The sequence below is a fragment of the Eubalaena glacialis genome, chromosome 14 (assembly GCF_028564815.1).
Source record: "Eubalaena glacialis isolate mEubGla1 chromosome 14, mEubGla1.1.hap2.+ XY, whole genome shotgun sequence".
In the NCBI taxonomy this organism is placed as follows: Eukaryota; Metazoa; Chordata; class Mammalia; order Artiodactyla; family Balaenidae; genus Eubalaena; species Eubalaena glacialis.
This window is the reverse complement of record NC_083729.1, coordinates 39,690,846-39,707,079: the sequence shown is the minus strand read 5'-3', so window position 1 is coordinate 39,707,079 and position 16,234 is coordinate 39,690,846. Positions and strand designations below refer to the sequence as shown.

Genomic DNA, 16,234 nt, shown 5'->3' with positions numbered 1-16,234 from the left:
AAAAGAGCGCGGGGTAGGGGTTTCACTGGGTCTTTCAGCTTCATTCTTAATCGGCGTTTTCGTAGACCCCTATACCAGGGGCGGGAAAGTGTGCGTACGACTGTGGAGAGAAAGGATGGGTGGAGGAGGAAGACTCTCCAACCAAGCGCAAAACAAGCAACTCCGCCGCCTGGCGCAGTTGCCAAGACAGTGCGGCCAGGGCAGCAACGGCAGCAACGGCAGAAACCACACCGCGTCCCGGCGGCGGTGGCTGCGAGCCCCAGTGACGCATTGCAGGTACGAACCAGCCAATCAGAGGCCGGTTCAACGATCGTCGCGTTACGCGTCGCTACCACGATGCTCTTCCGCGCCGCAAAGTAGCGCCTCTCAGGCGCGACTCCACCGGCCTTTCAACGGCTCGCTGGGAAGCGACACCCACTTACGCCATCCGTTCGCCCCCCTCCCTTTATCTCTTGTATCGTCGACCACACAACTGTGGATAAAGGGGTCTCGAGAGGAGTTGGAGTGGAGGGGGTTGGCCGGGACTCGTTTGTGATGTTCCGTTATCTGGCGTGCGGCGGAGGGATCTGGCGGAGGGAGGTGTTTATGAGGCGCTGGGGGCGGAGGGGGAGAATTAGTCCGAGTGGAGCGAGCGAGCAGAGTGGTTGTGTAGTCGAGTCCCGGAGACCGGTAGCGCTTGCAGCATGGTGAGTGCGTCGCTAAGCTGCCGGCGCTCGGCCTGTGGGGGGAAGAGGCTGAAGCGAATTGACGAAAGAAAGGGAACTTGCCACCCTCACACCCTCCAGGAGTGGTTTTCGCCAGGGGGATGGCGCACATCAGGCTGGGGGCGCCCGCGGCCGTTGTGTCGCAGGTGCTTCCCCACCCCCCATTCTCCTCAGGGTGGTGTCCCCTAGTGTACTGGTGGCCGGGCACACCGCCCCCGGCGCTGCGGAGCTCCTCAGGGGCTGGATGAGGATGGAGCCCGGACGGGGGGCAGGTCGGCCCCCGGGGGAGGCGAGAGTGGAAGGGCGGGGGGGAGCAGGAGCGCAGAAGCTTTGGGTCGGGCATCTCAAAAGGTCAGCCCGGGGCCGGATTCAAAAGCCCAACGGACGGTTGGTGCGGACGCCAGGAAGCGCTTTTGTCCGCGCGCGGCCGCCTTGCGCCGAGGGGGCGGGCGGGAGCGCGCGAGGCCGTCAGCCCGCAGCCCCGCGGGTCGGGCCGGGAGGGGGCGAGGGGCGGGCTCGCTGTGTGGGCCGAGCCCGCGCGGCGCGGGGAGCGGCCGGGGGCGGGGCGGGGCGGGCGCGGGGCTGGGGCCGCAGCCCGCCCGGCTAGGCTCGCGCCTCAGCTGCTGCGCTGGCACCTGCAGGACTGCGGAGGTCTGGGCGGCCCGCGGCGCTGCGAGGCCGGCCGTTCCGGCATAGGTTGGGGAGGGCAGCCTCGGCCGGTTCCCATCCCCCTCTGGCGGCGCGAAGGAAGCTCGGTGAATCCTGATCCTTTTGCTCCCTCTGCGCCTTGAGACCTAATTCCACCTTCCAGGCTGGACATTTAAAATAAAAAAATTTTATAAGTGGTTTTGTCGTTGAAGGAAATGGCTGTATATCTGAAGTCAGGCGCAGCCTCCCGCTACTCATCTCGTTAGAGAAAGCCAGAGGCTCCAGCTAGGGTCTGAAAGGCATTTTCTGTTCACCTACCGAAAGCCAGCTCCGGGGTGACTGTCGTTCTGTTGTGAAAGTCGGTCTTACTCTCTTGTAACAATTAGAAGGATGCCTTTGAGAAGGGCCACAGCCCTCTTCTTGAGTGCTCACGTGCACGCCGAAATGTTAAAGAACCACTACCACACACAGTGTGCCCCGCTCCAACCCCCTTGAAAATAACTGGTATTTCCGTAGAGAAAGTGCCAGATATCTTAACGTGCAGTTTAGTTAATTTGTACAGTAATGGCTGTCAAAGACCGTCGTGAAAGAAGGGGGACAGGGAATTTTTAAAAGCATTTTCCTGTCACTAGAGACCGGAACTCCAGTTCTTTCCTGTTTAAAAAAAAAAAAAAAAACTAATGAGGGCGGTAATTTGCAATACTTATTTTGTCGTTTCTTCTGCCAAGTGGTTACGGGAGATGGGTGTGTCCAGGAGGCAAGGTGACATCTTAAACAGGAGTTGGGAATCCTTGCCAACTGAAACCTCCAGCATGTATGGGTGTGGGGAGAGGAGTTCGCATTTGTTTGATGCACTCTTCCATCTTGATATTCTAAATTATTCTAAATTTGAATGTGCTGGTTGAGTTTACTTTTAGGTGAAACAGGGTGTACACTATAGGCATGTAATTAAGATTCAAAATTGTGGGGTAAATTTTTTTTTTTTAATTTCTCATATGAAAGGAAAGGTTTCTTCCTGATCAGTCTGATAATTGAATGAAGAGCTCAAATGGAGTTTCTTGGTGAGGCATAGAGTTTGTATCTACCCTTCGGGGTCCTTTGCCAAGGGTAGGCTTTTGTAGTTACTGTTCACATCATTGATGTTTGGGGGGGGTTTCAGTTAGTTAAATTGACAGTCATTGTTAACTAATTTGGGAATTGTCCTCAGGTAATTTTATAATTACAAGACCTGACGATTTAAAATCAGGACTCTGTAAAGTCAGAGAATGAACATGTATTTGTTGTGGAAGTGGAATAAGTTTGCTCACATGGCTCTTGGGTTTACATATAGTTGATGCATGCTCATTGAAGGGAGATTGATTGCATTAAGAAGACTTGAGGCTGGGGTGATAAGTAAAAGATGTGAAGAGGTAGAAAATTTGGTCACTTCAGTCTAAATAAATATCCCATCGAACAGCAAGAAGATCTGTTTCTACTAGACTGAAGAAATTCACCAAGGCTCTATTAAAATATAGAAAGTTCTAGATTCAGCTAGAATGATCAAATTAGACCTTTAGTAAAGGTAATTTTTAAGAAGTAATATCTTCTAGCGTTTTCTCTTTTGGGCCAAGATGCCATATAAGTGCTGTTCTATCAGAATGAAAGGTATCTTAAACTCTACTGAAATAATTTAGAGATTGCTTTTGATATAGATAAAACAAATACCCTGATTTCTGAAATTGTAGAAAAATTTTTACTTATGAAGCCTTTGTTGTATCTAAGTAGCACTTGGAGTAAACAGGAATCAATGAAGGGTGGAAGTTTGTTTCATTTCAAGCCTATGGACTGATACACTTACTCAGATAGGAATTTTGGATTATTTTTATTACCACCTACCACTAGATATGCTCCAAGGGTATCCATACCTACTTTTGAATGCCATTTGGAAAATGTTTAATAGGTAAGTAATTTCCTTAAGGTCACACATGTAGTCTAGATTAGTAGTGTTTTTATCAGTGTTGACAAATCACCTGCATTTCTCCAAAATGCAGATTCTAGTCCAGTAGGTCTGAGGTGGAACCTGAGAGTGTACTGATGCCTGGGAGCTTTCTCTAGAGTTGACAAGAGCAATAGGAAGAATTACATCAATATTTGTAGAAACAAAGGAGTAAGAACTAGTCATCTCTCTAGTGAGTTATTTACTGAGACAAACACACATTTTGATGAGCTTGAGTTTTCCCAAAAGTATAATTCTTCTAGTTCTTCTACCAAGAAAATGACTCTCTCCATAGACAATTTATTTGTGTTTCATTGGAAAAGGCTTACAAATTACAGTGCTAGGGAGCTTTGTGTTCTTGCTTTTAGTACGCTTTAATCTGAATGTTGCTGATAAAGGTTGTTTTAAAACCTTGAACTCTGGGTTAGTAGTAAATACAAAAAAATTGTCTTTAAGTTTCCTGAAACATTACAAGCAATATCCAGCACTTTCAGGCTATGTAACTTAGTGTCCTGTTTATTCCTTGAAGCTCATTTGTGGTCTTTACTGAGATCGCAGACAGGATGGTGTGGGGCCATTAAAATTTTGACTTTTCAAGCAAAATTGGATAATTTTAAAGTTTTCTTCCTGAGGCCTTCTCAGCTTTCATACAAATGAGTCTTCTCAAAATCTCTGCCCGCACAACTTGTCGAGAGAAAAATCCCTGCTGTTTCTGCACATAGCAGTCATTCCTTCAGCTTTCACACATGCTGCAGTGTCTTCCACACATTTGGCTTAACTAGTCCTAAACTGATGTGTCCTGCCACATCTGTCCCTGGGCTTGCAACTTGTGGTTTCAGTTTGTGGAAGTAGATTTTCTCATCTTAAAGTTAACATGGAATGTGGTGAGTTTGCTGTAAAGGGCTTGATAATGCCCCACCTGTCTACCTCTGTGTGGAAGTTGAACTAGTCAGGTTGGTGTTTAACATTACATTGTAGGTTCTTTGGTTAATTAATTTATATAAAATAGTTATCACTGAACTCTTTGGGCTAGCCCTTTACATAGCTTCTCACTTACTGTGCACAATAACACTGCAAGGTAGGTATTAATATTCTGTGTCACAGGTGAAGTTGACAATGAGAGGTTGAGTAACATGTCCAAGGTCACAGCTATTGAGTGGCAGAGCTGGGATACTAGCCCAGCGATGACTCAAAGCACCATGCTTTTTTCTTCCACCATGCCATGTTGCCCTTCTTTCAAAAATGATACACGTCCAGCAGAATGGAATGAGACTAGAAGTAAATCATCTATAGTCTCTAACAAAGTAAAAATTAACTCAGTGGATTTACTGGGTTTTAAATCTTATTCCTAGAGAAAACAATCGACTGATTTTATACCAAATACTTGGAGGATTGGGATTTGTAAGGATAAAAGTAGATAATTTTTATTTTATAAACTTCTGCATTTGAGCTTAATTATTGGTTCTTCAATTTTAAGTTACTAGACTTGGCTTTTTTTCTTTTCTTTTTTCTAAAGCAACGAGTTGAGTTTGCATCAAGGTCAAATCAAAATTGTTTATCAGGGAAAGAAACTTCTTTTCTGGGTTTCTTCTCAAATGTTCTCATGCTGTCTCCTAGAGAAAAAAATGTGATGCTATCCTATATTAAGGTTTTATCCTTTCCAGGGGTGTGTTCATTTAAAATGAAAGAAACCAGGCAGGGTTTATTATTCTTCTCATACCAATAAGTGAATGGATTAATCATAGTACACTTGACTTCTGTAGGTAGGAATATTAGATAGGAGGCTATTTCTTGTCAGTGCCTCTGGATATATGTACCAATAAGCAATGAAATGTCCAAGGATGAAGGCCACATGAAGAACAAGGAGGCTTGTTACTTTGCAAATACCTTTATTATATTATGGTGTGCTCTGAATTTAAAATTGAAGGTATTGGATATGTCTGACACCTTAGTGTTTAATTCTGAGTCTACTAGTTAGTAGTTTTGTACTCCCGCTCGCTGAAATTTAACCTGAGCCTCTCTCCCCATCTGTGAGATAGGGTATTAATGATATTACCATTGAGGGTTGTTGTGAAGATTGAATAAAAACAACATATATAATGGGTTTTAGCAGGTGCCTGAATGTGTGTTTTTTTAAGTAAAAACAAGTAACTTTACTCCATTTGCTAAAAACATCACAAATCTTATGCTCACTTTGGAATTTCAAACATAAAGAGAAAATAAGTAGCTGGACTTAACATTTTGTAAGTAATGTACTTCAAATATTCAGAATCCTGGATTCTCTGCAGTTGCATGGCAGGTGAGGAGGAGTAAAAACTGGTACCTTTCATGTTGCTCCAACCAGGACAGCTTGGGTTTTTGTCTTTTTGATAGTTTTGCTTAGTAATTTTTTTGTTGTTGTTGAGGTTTTGAAAATCACATATATGTCCAAGTGAAGTATTTAGCCACTTACAGGGGAATTTTAAATGTAGTCCTTGTTCATTATTTTTGATTCAATGGAGATTTCTGGTGTTAATGGTTTGTATTTACCTGAGGAGGTGAGCTTAAGTTTAGATATCTTAATTTTGAAAAAGGAGACATTTCTATTGGATCTATCCTTGCTTTAGAAGAATACCAATTCCAATTAAACTTTCTAGTATGCTAGATTTGCTTTTTAAAAATTTGTGTAAAATTAGACTTTCAAACGTATTCTGAAATATTTTTGTATCTTAAACTTGGGGGCGTGTTAGCTTAGCTTTGAAGATAAGATGTGTGCATTTTCTGCCCACCTGTTTTTGGTACTAAGGAATGTTGAACTAAGTAAAGTTTATGGAACAGGGTGAACCTTGAATTTTTTTTTGTTTTTAATATTTATTTATTTATGGCTGGGCTGGGTCTTCGTTGCTGCATGCGGGCATTCTCTAGTTGTGGCGAGCACAGGCTACTCTTCGTTGCGGTGCGCGTGCTTCTCATTGTGGCAGCTTGTTGTGGAGCACGGGCTTTAGTAGTTGCAGCACGTGGGCTCCATAGTTGTGGCACACGGGCTTATTTGCTCCGCAGCATGTGGGATCTTCCTGGACCAGGGGTTGAACCCTTGTCGCCTGCATTGGCAGGTGGATTCTTAACCACTGCACCGCCAGGGAAGTCCCACCTTGAATGTTTTTAAACTTGTTTCTGTAAGTGTTAAACTACATACTCTCAAGCCACTTAACTATTTCTTTGATCTCTTTGTAGGCTGACCAGCTGACTGAAGAGCAGATTGCAGGTGAGAAATAACTTTGCTAGATTATACCCATTGGATTTTATTATAAATTGATTCGCTGTTCTCAAAATAAGGTACTTGTATGACAGAATTAATTTTGATCTGTGTAGTAGATGGTAACAAATGAGTGTAATACAGTAATTGAACCTACTCTGGCAAGTGAGAAAGTAAACTTGACTATGAAAGATGTGTGGGGCTAAATGTAATTAAAGACATGTTTTTAGGTTATGTGGATATACTTTTGAGCCTGGTAGGGGTGGTCTTTGTTTTTCTTAAAGATTATCTTGCTGTAAAACATGAATTCTGGGCAGTTTTTAACACTTCAGCGTCATATCAGTCTCCATAGGAAAAGAGGCCAAATAGTAGTTAATAGGTAACTAGAAATGTTATATCAGAAAATGAATGTTGAATTTACCCTGGTTTAAAGTAACTAATATTTTAACCTTAGAATTGCATATATGGTCATTCAGGGAATAACCATTTCTCTAGTGAAAAACTTAGATCCAAAAGTTAGCATTCTGCTTTACAGATGTAGTAATTTGAATTTTATCTTAAAAAGCAGTGATAGCTGTTGAAATCAGTTGTAAGTTTTGTATCCTTTGATTTGCTATGGAAGTATGTGAAATTGCTACATAAAACTTGATGAGATGTTGTCAATATGCCGAACCATTAGTACTTTTGATTTTATTCTACTACTTTGAGAAGGCTAGTTAACATCAAAATGTTGGGGAAACTTAATAAATAGTGTTTTGTTTTTTTGATTGCAGTGTTGAAATGCTTTTCAAACTCTATTCCTTGACTTTGATTTATAGATTTATTAACAAAAGCATCAAGCAGTTTTGACTGCCATAGTTTTCCTGGTAGGCAAGGAATTTCAAGAGCTCAAAATCACTAAAGCTTTTTTTTTTTTTTTTAATGCTAGAGTAAACTGAGAAACCCAGTTGGAACTGAGCTATGTAGCCCATTTAAAGTAAGCTCCACCCCTCATACACAAATTTGGTGGAGCCAGAAATCATTAGTCTCCTAAAATACTCATCACAAAATAGTATTTGCTAGGACTGTGTAAAGTAGAAAGCTATTAGCATTAAGGACCAATTTAAGCAGGTTTTATTTTTATTTCTTACTGTGTGCATTTGACTTAAACTGGGAATTTGCTTTTTAGGGTTGGTAAATTTGCATGTATAGGGTGTGTTGAAGTAGTCAAGCACAGCTTTGGAAATAATTTCTTTCTTCATTTATAAGTGTATTGATGAAATGTAAATTATTCTGGAATAGTTTTCTATATAATGTCTTGAGGAAATGACTTGCGGTATTATTTCCACTCTTAAGTTCTTACCTTCTCTAATACCCCTGTCTTTGCCTTTCATTTCTCGGTAGTCCCAGTCAGGTAGTTCTGCATGGCACAGCATGTTCACTTCAGGATAGAAAATGTATTACTCAAGGTGCCAGTCACATAGTTGATGCTCATTACTCCTCTCCCAAACACACATGCAACTCTTTTAAAAAGTAGTTTGTGTCTGTTAAATATAAGAGGATCAATCCTCTGGCTGATTGCATTTTTGTAAAGAATACTTGTAGTTCATGGAACATTGTCTTTAAGATAAATTCTGTCTTTTCATTGGTTCCTATCATACAATTAAATTTCTAGTGAGTGGTAGGAAAATCTGTTTTAGGTTCTTTCCATACTCTGCCTTTTTCTAGGCTTTTAATAAAGCTGTTCTTGGACCCTAGGTTTTAGTGAACCTTTTAGGTAGAGGAGCCAAAGGTTTTATGCTATTAAAATAAAAATCCTGTGAAATCGCGGACCTTTTTATTTCCTCTGTATCCCCAGTACCTCCCACACAGTAAGGACTGAATAAATATTTCTTTTTTTTAAAATTTTTTTGCCATTTACAGTTTTATTAAATTCCCTTAAACTTTGAATAAATATTTCTTGAATAGATAAATTTTCAAAGAGGTGGGCCACACATATATGTTCTAGAACAGTACCTACCCTATTCCTAAGAATTATTCTGCCTCCTCCCAAAGTCCCCTCTCAATGTCTACCTTTGAGGTGAAGGCAAAAAATTTTTTTAATCTGGTAAATTGTAATTGCTGGTAACCAGTAATATCTTAGAGTCTTAGCTCTACTTGTGCTAACAAGCTTCATACATATAATGCAAGGTTGAATATACTAAGGTACTTCTTCAGTTGGCTTTATCTTCATCTGATAATCATTACTACTTCAGATTTGAAATTCCTCTAACAAATAACTTAGTCTAGAAAAAAGTATGCTTATTGTTTAGGTGAAGTTTCTAGAGTTGTTTACGTTACCCTGGTCTTAAAGAGCAATCCAGAACAGTCTAGTGTGACATCACTAACAAGTTAGTTTTGTTGATGACTCTGCCATGATGTCATTAGTTGTTGGTATTTAATATTTAAAGAAAAAATGTAAAATAATTTTTTTTTCTTTAAAGAAATTTATGCCTAAACCATTAAACTTTTAAAGTTCAGTGTAGGGATAAAACTTATTTGATAAAAAAGTACTAATCTTACTCAACAATAAAGGTCTGGTACATGGCCTTTAAAGGATTAATAAGTTCAGAATTTTATAAATAAATAGAAATTGATAAACAGGCATTTGATTTTTCTTGTGATTGTTTCATGATGACCTGTTTTAATAGAATTATAAATTTATGTAAAAATATTTAGAAAGGTATCCTGGGGTTGCTAATGAACAAATAAAACAAGTAATAGTATGATTTCTGAAAGTTTCAACTTGGGCATAACTAGAATGGATTTTGGGAGGTTCCATCAATTATGTTGAAGATAGCTGTTCCGTGACATTCAGGACCTGTTGTTTTCTTATCGTGTATTGAGGTTTTGACTCCTAGGTTTATATTCAACTCATTCCTGGGAAATACTGTTTAGAATGATGTGCTTCTATACATTAAGATTAAACTGTTCTGAAGCACAGGTGGTGAGCTATAAAAGCAGGTGAAATAAGATTGTACTTTTCAGTTTATTCTTATTTTAAGTTTTTGCAGGTGTTTCTGCCTCTTTAGTGTAAAAATACAAATAGAGATTTGGAATAAACCTTGACCTTCAAAGTATTTTTATTTGTTCCTTTTTGTATGCATGAAGTAAACACTAGTTACAGCATAGAAATGGTTTTATTTTCTGCTTTTCACTTATTCCAGCAAATATTTTAAGAGTTATTAGATGTTTAAACTTCTTGAAATTTAGAACACACATACATAAACTTATAGCATGCATCTTTCAGAATTTGTCCTTTAAGTTAAATCATTTAGTAAAATGATCATGGTTAGTTATACTGGGAATTTTTGTACATAATGGTGGTGTTACACGATAACTGTATTATAGCAGAGAATGTAATGTAAATAAATACAAATCTCTAAGTACTTTAATTTTCTTGGAGCCTAAGTTATTAGGTGATAGATGCTACGGTGTTCCAAACCTAGTAGTTTATATATTTCTAGACAGTATTTGTACATCCTGTTTTTTTAAAAAACCTGAGTGTAAAATGGAAATGTTTTCATCAAATTCTGCTATTTGTAGGACTCTGATTTATTTTTGTCATTGGGTTGGTCTAGGTTAGTACTGCATATTTTCGTAAGATCAGTCAGTAGTTTGGTACTAAGCTTCTGATATCAGGTGAGTTCCTCTGAAGACAAGTAATATTTAAATGGAGTGGAATGTTTAGCACTCAGTAGTAGTAAGTGGCACTTACTACTTACTGAGTGTAGCAAACTATAACTAGTCAGTGATACCTGGTCTAAAGCTAAGCAATTAAAAGAATCAAAGCAGAAGAAAATAATGTGATAATCCAAAACGGTAATAGGACTCAGGTAGTTGTGTGGGTAATTTTAAATAAAGAATCCATTTGGAGGCTATTGTGATAGTCCAGATAAAAGATGATAGGGTCATTAGCCAAAATGTTGGATGTAGAGATGAGCAAAGAATCAGGCAGTATTTAAATAGCAGAATTCAGCAGGCCTTGACAGGTTTCAGGGAAAAAGAATTAAGGTGGCTTTTGTTTGCATTCCTAGGGTTGCTGAGGAGTATAGAATTGATTTTCATTGTCTTCCTTGAGGTCAGCCAGGGAAGATGTCCTGTAGGAGTGAGAAATAAAAATATCATGTTGAGAGAGATGAGTGGACTAAAGATGTGAAGTCTTCATTATTAGTGGGCATAGATGAAATGGCCAAGGAGAGAAAAAAGGATAAGAAAATTGGTCACGTCTATATGTAAGAGACAAATAGGAGCAAGACCCTTGTAAGACCCAAATAGAGCAAGGCAGTAGGAGGTAGAAGGTAAATTACTGTTGTGAAAGCCAAGAGAAGTTTGAGAGTTTTCCAGTGTAGTTGTGGATGCTGCAGGAAAATGAGACCATCTTTTTCTTGACATTTATTAAGTAGTTATTTGCCAGGCATAGTTCTAAGTGCTTTACCTATACTAATTCTTAAATTTAGGAAGTAGGTACAGTTATCCCCACTTAACACACATGAGAAAGCTGCGGCAGAAAATTTGCCCAAGGTTATTTACATTACTAGTAAGTAGCAGAGCTGGAATTTTTTAGCCCAGGCAGTTGAGTTCCAAAGTCCGCTTTTAGTTTCTGTGCTGTATGCTTTTGTGTTTGCTTGTTGACTGGGCCTAATATCTTTGCTAGCTTTGTTAACTAGCTCATTTTTATGCCCTTGCACTACCAAATTAAATCTCTGCTTTAGTTTCTCTGTATTCAGGTATTCTGGACTGTTGCTCCAGTAGCTTTCCATGTAATCTAGTGGTGAATTGAAAGCAACATAATTTCACAAGAAGATCTAAAAGATTTTAGGCAATAATATATCTCACTCTGTTGTAAGCTTGGGATTTTATATTCTGAAGAAAGGTCTAAATTTTGTTTTCAGTGATACAGCACTTAGTTAAAACTGGCCATTCATATCTTGATCATCCCATTGTTAACATCATTATAGATAATTTGGTGATAGTCCCTTCTATCTTCCAGAAAAGGAAGCTAGCCTATTGCAGGTTGTTCTGAAGTTTAAAGTTTTTTGTTTTTAATTTAGTAGGTGATTAAATAGACTTAATTTTAACTTTGGGGATTACTGTAAGTAGTACAGTTGCTATATAGAAGTATGTATTTGGTAACAGTTTTCCTTTTCTATTCTGAGTGTAGGTTAGATATGTAATTTTGAATTGTGTTCCACAGAGCAGCTTCAACAGAAAATAGAGAAGCCAGTCATCTGGGGCTTTGAGTGTTTTCCTCTTTCAACAATAATTTGACTTTTATCTGGACTAGATTTTGGAGTTCCTTGTAAGATTTTAGATGAAAAAACTCTCAGGTAGATCAATATATGAGCATATGATAAGCTAAAAATGTTTGAAATACCACAAGGTTTCCCCACCTAATCCTTCAGGAATCAAAATCCCATTTCAGGTCCTATATCTATATATATGTTTGCTTTGATGGTTGATTAATACATTTCATTTAGGAGGTTACTTTTTTATTGTTAACCTGTACATTTGGATTGTGGTCTCTCTTTCAAACAGAATTCAAAGAAGCTTTTTCACTATTTGACAAGGATGGTGATGGAACTATAACAACAAAGGAGTTGGGAACTGTAATGAGGTCTCTTGGGCAGAATCCCACAGAAGCAGAGTTACAGGACATGATTAATGAGGTGGATGCTGATGGTAAGTCTTTAGTTTTAGGGTTTGGGAAGGGGGAGTTGAAGAAGTGGCATTTAAGTTCTGTTGTAATGTTTCAACTAAACAAACCATTTCAGGTAACGGCACAATTGACTTCCCGGAATTTCTGACAATGATGGCAAGAAAAATGAAAGACACAGACAGTGAAGAAGAAATTAGAGAAGCATTCCGTGTGTTTGATAAGGTAAGTATCCAAAGACTGGATTTGTTCAATTTTAATTTGAGGATTAAAAGGTATCAGGACATCTTAATCTGTGAAGACTTGTTTTTCTGATGATTTACCAACATACTTTAATATCAAGCAAAAGCTTTTTAAGAATTCAGTGTAGACGGAGGTTTCCTAATAACATATATATTGCATTAGTTTTGTGGCGAAAGAGGCATCACTTGACTTTGGAACCAAGAAATTGTGATTTCAATATAGGATATCCTGCTTGACTCTCAGTGACATTTAATATATAGGTCAGCTATTTGTAAACTCTCTTTAGTTTGTATAGATTACTAAAGTATATTTTGCTCCCTAATGTGAAGTTTAATAAACTTCTATTCCAACTCGTTACGTCTATAATTTTGCTTAGACATTTTACTAAATTTTTTTGTAGGATGGTAATGGCTATATTAGTGCAGCAGAGCTCCGCCATGTGATGACAAACCTTGGAGAGAAGTTAACAGATGAAGAGGTTGATGAAATGATCAGGGAAGCAGATATTGATGGTGATGGTCAAGTAAACTATGAAGGTAAGTCTTTCACTGTCACTGCCTTATTCTGTGCTTTGACTTTAAGGTAGAGGTTCTTGTTAGGTATCTGATAGGTCAAAATTAGTGACTTTTCCCCCCCCCAGAAATGGAGATGCTAAAACAGTTACTGATATTTACCAACCTTTTGCTATTCAGAGTGTTGTGTGCAGATTAGGCAACATCATTGTCACCTGAGAACTTTTTAGAACTATTTATTATCAGATCTTACCCCTTTACTTAGAATCTACATTTTAATAAGATTCCTGGGTGATTTCATAATGCACATTAAAGTTTGAGAAGCACTGCACTCCAAACTATGATAAAACAATTTTTGTTAACAATTGTGGAACAGTGTGAAAAGCTTCTTCAGACTAATTTCAAGATCCTCAAAATTAAGGTGACTTTCTTTCATTGGATTCTCCTTCCCTCTAATTAGCTTTAAGTCTAAAATTGTACATGCTTCAGTTCAGAAGTATCATATGTGATATTGAACTAAGAGCAAGAATGCTTTTTATTTGTAATAGCTTATCTAAAGCATTAATTTGGTTTATTCATTAATAATCATAAATAATTTTGGTTTATGAAGGTCCAGCCTTGGCAGTAAACTAGCTTTCCTGTGTACTTTATGATAATTTTGAGGAAAGAAAGGGGAATGGAGACTGCTCAGTGATTGAGTAAATGTGATTGGTTTTGTCAGACTTTTGCCATTGACTCAACATTTTTGTGTACTTCTTTTTCAGAGTTTGTACAAATGATGACAGCAAAGTGAAGACATTGTACAGAATGTGTTAAATTTCTTGTACAAAATTGTTTATTTGCCTTTTCTTTGTTTGTAACTTATCTGTAAAAGGTTTCCCCCTATTGTCAAAAAAAATATGCATGTATAGTAATTAGGACTTCATTCCTCCATGTTTTCTTCCCTTATCTTACTGTCATTGTCCTGAAACCTTATTTTAGAAAAATTGATCAAATAACATGTTGCATGTGGCTTACTCTGGATATATCTAATAAGCCCTTCTGCACATCTAAACTTAGATGGAGTTGGTCAAATGAGGGAACATCTGGGTTATGCCTTTTTTTTTTAAGTAGTTTTCTTTAGGAACTGTCAGCATGTTGTTGTTGAAGTGTGGAGTTGTAACTCTGCGTGGACTATGGACAGTCAACAATATGTACTTAAAAGTTGCACTATTGCAAAACGGGTGTTTTATCCAGGTACTCGTACACTATTTTTTTGTACTGCTGGTCCTGTACCAGAAACATTTTCTTTTATTGTTACTTGCTTTTTAACCTTTGTTTTAGCCACTTAAAGAAAATCTGCTTATGGCACAATTTGCCTCAAATCCATTCCAAGTTGTATATTTGTTTTCCAATAAAAAAATTACAATTTACCCAACTGTTGCTCTGAATCTGAGTCATTTAATTAACTTGAGGTTACATAATTTTGAGAATCAAGTGGGGAGGTGGTTTCTACTTGGTATAATTTAAGTTTAGATAAGTAATTTTTTTGACTACTTAAGACTGTTTGGTTTTTAAATTATGATACTTCCTTCAAAAGGTTTAAGTGAAAGATTAAGAAACCTTTTGTAAGTGTACCTAGCATGGGGACTGGCATAAGGTAGGTATTCAGTGTTGCTGCCTACCTTTTTAATATATTTTTCAACTTTGGCATTTGTTTATCCATATAGACTTCAGCCATGCAGTGATTTTTTTAAATGTTTGTGTTTAAAAACACAAAAAATCCAAATGGGGGGGTGGGTCATTATGTTTTGCCTCTATTTTTTAATGTTTTACTCAGTGCTTTTTAATTCTACTACCAGAAAACAAAGAATTTTCAGTTGTGCCTGCCTATCTGCAACATACTTTACAAATAAGTATCTTTAGTAGTGGATTGACAGTAACTAAACCTTGTTTTAGTATTTGCTTGCTTCTAAACTATTGCTTTCTCTATAAACTACTCTAAGGTAGTTATCAGGGTTTCTGTTTTTCTAACTACCTTTTAAATACTTAAGGAAAGATTGCATAGCAAAGCAGAGCCAAGATTAAAACATTTAAGTATAATAGTTACTTGATTATTACAGCCACAAGGTTTTTAATTTCCCAGGGGCGCAATTTGTTTACTGTGCATCTTTGACTATTTTAATATCACTGTTACTAGTTCTACAGGAAAATGGAAAACTTGATGGTCAGTGAAGGAAAAGAGTTAAGTATGTTTTAGGTAGGATGAAGGAAGTTAACAGGAATTGATCATCCTAACAGGGTATTATTACCTGTTAGGCAGGCAGTACTAATTAGGAAGAGCTTCATTAGATGTAAGAGTTTAGTCAAAGGTGGGAGAAGATTCATGTGTCTAGCTGTTGAGGCACAATAATCTTGAATATTAAACATGGGCTTTGGAGTTTTACTGCAACAGTATTCAGATCATTGCTCTGTATAACTTTGAAGAGGTCAGTATTACCTGAGCCTTGGTTATCTTACCTGTAAAATGGGTGTAATTTACCCAGCTGGTTTCTAACTTTGTTTTTATAATAATGTTAGGTAAAGCATTTAGCATAGTTCCTGGTATTTGCATTAAGTGTTCAATCTATGCTGTTAAATCAGTTATGATCCTTGTAAAATGAGGGAATTGGGCAAAGTTAATATTGGTGCTTTTCCAGTTCCAATGGTTTGAAGTAAAGTTGTTGATAACAAGGTGGAAGGGAAAAACACGTTTTTGGGGTACTTTCGTGTGTCATGTTACTGATTTTATATTCTTGTAATCTTCATAAAAATCACACAGTAAGCATTACATAATCTTACTCAAATCAGGACTATAATTTTAAAACCTTATCTTCAAATCGTACCCGTATTACCTGTTTTATATTAGCAGCATCATGGTAATTGATGATTTTTTCCAAATACTGTCTGTAGCATGTTTGCTTTCAGATGATTCTAACCTAAACTATCACTGTTGCAGTTAAAAGTGATCCTGGAATATGTAGAATATGAAGTATTTTACCTAGAATTTTTATTAAAAATCTGATGCGTAGCAGAGGCACTGTTGATCTCTACGAAGTGTAGTCTCGTATTTGCAAAGAGAAATGGTTCCTCCCTTTAAAACTGCTGTAATGATAACCTGAAAATAAATCTTAAACTTTTCTCAGTGATATTATGCAAGACAGTGTTTTCTTAAGGGGACATTTTGTTTATTCTACATACTTAGTCTGTTTGATTGGTAAAGTC

The 16,234-nt window shown here is 37.9% G+C and overlaps 1 protein-coding gene across 1 annotated transcript; it reads left to right on the top strand.

Annotated features, from left to right (window-relative positions):
• The first annotated feature begins 602 nt into the window (after positions 1 to 602).
• Positions 603 to 14,408, top strand: CALM2 (calmodulin 2). The gene is made up of 6 exons (XM_061168601.1): positions 603 to 686; positions 6,541 to 6,571; positions 12,119 to 12,262; positions 12,355 to 12,461; positions 12,880 to 13,015; positions 13,756 to 14,408. The coding sequence occupies exons 1-6, from the start codon at positions 684 to 686 to the stop codon at positions 13,782 to 13,784; spliced, it is 450 nt and encodes a 149-aa protein (XP_061024584.1). The 5' UTR covers positions 603 to 683; the 3' UTR covers positions 13,785 to 14,408.
• Positions 14,409 to 16,234: the final 1,826 nt, after the last annotated feature.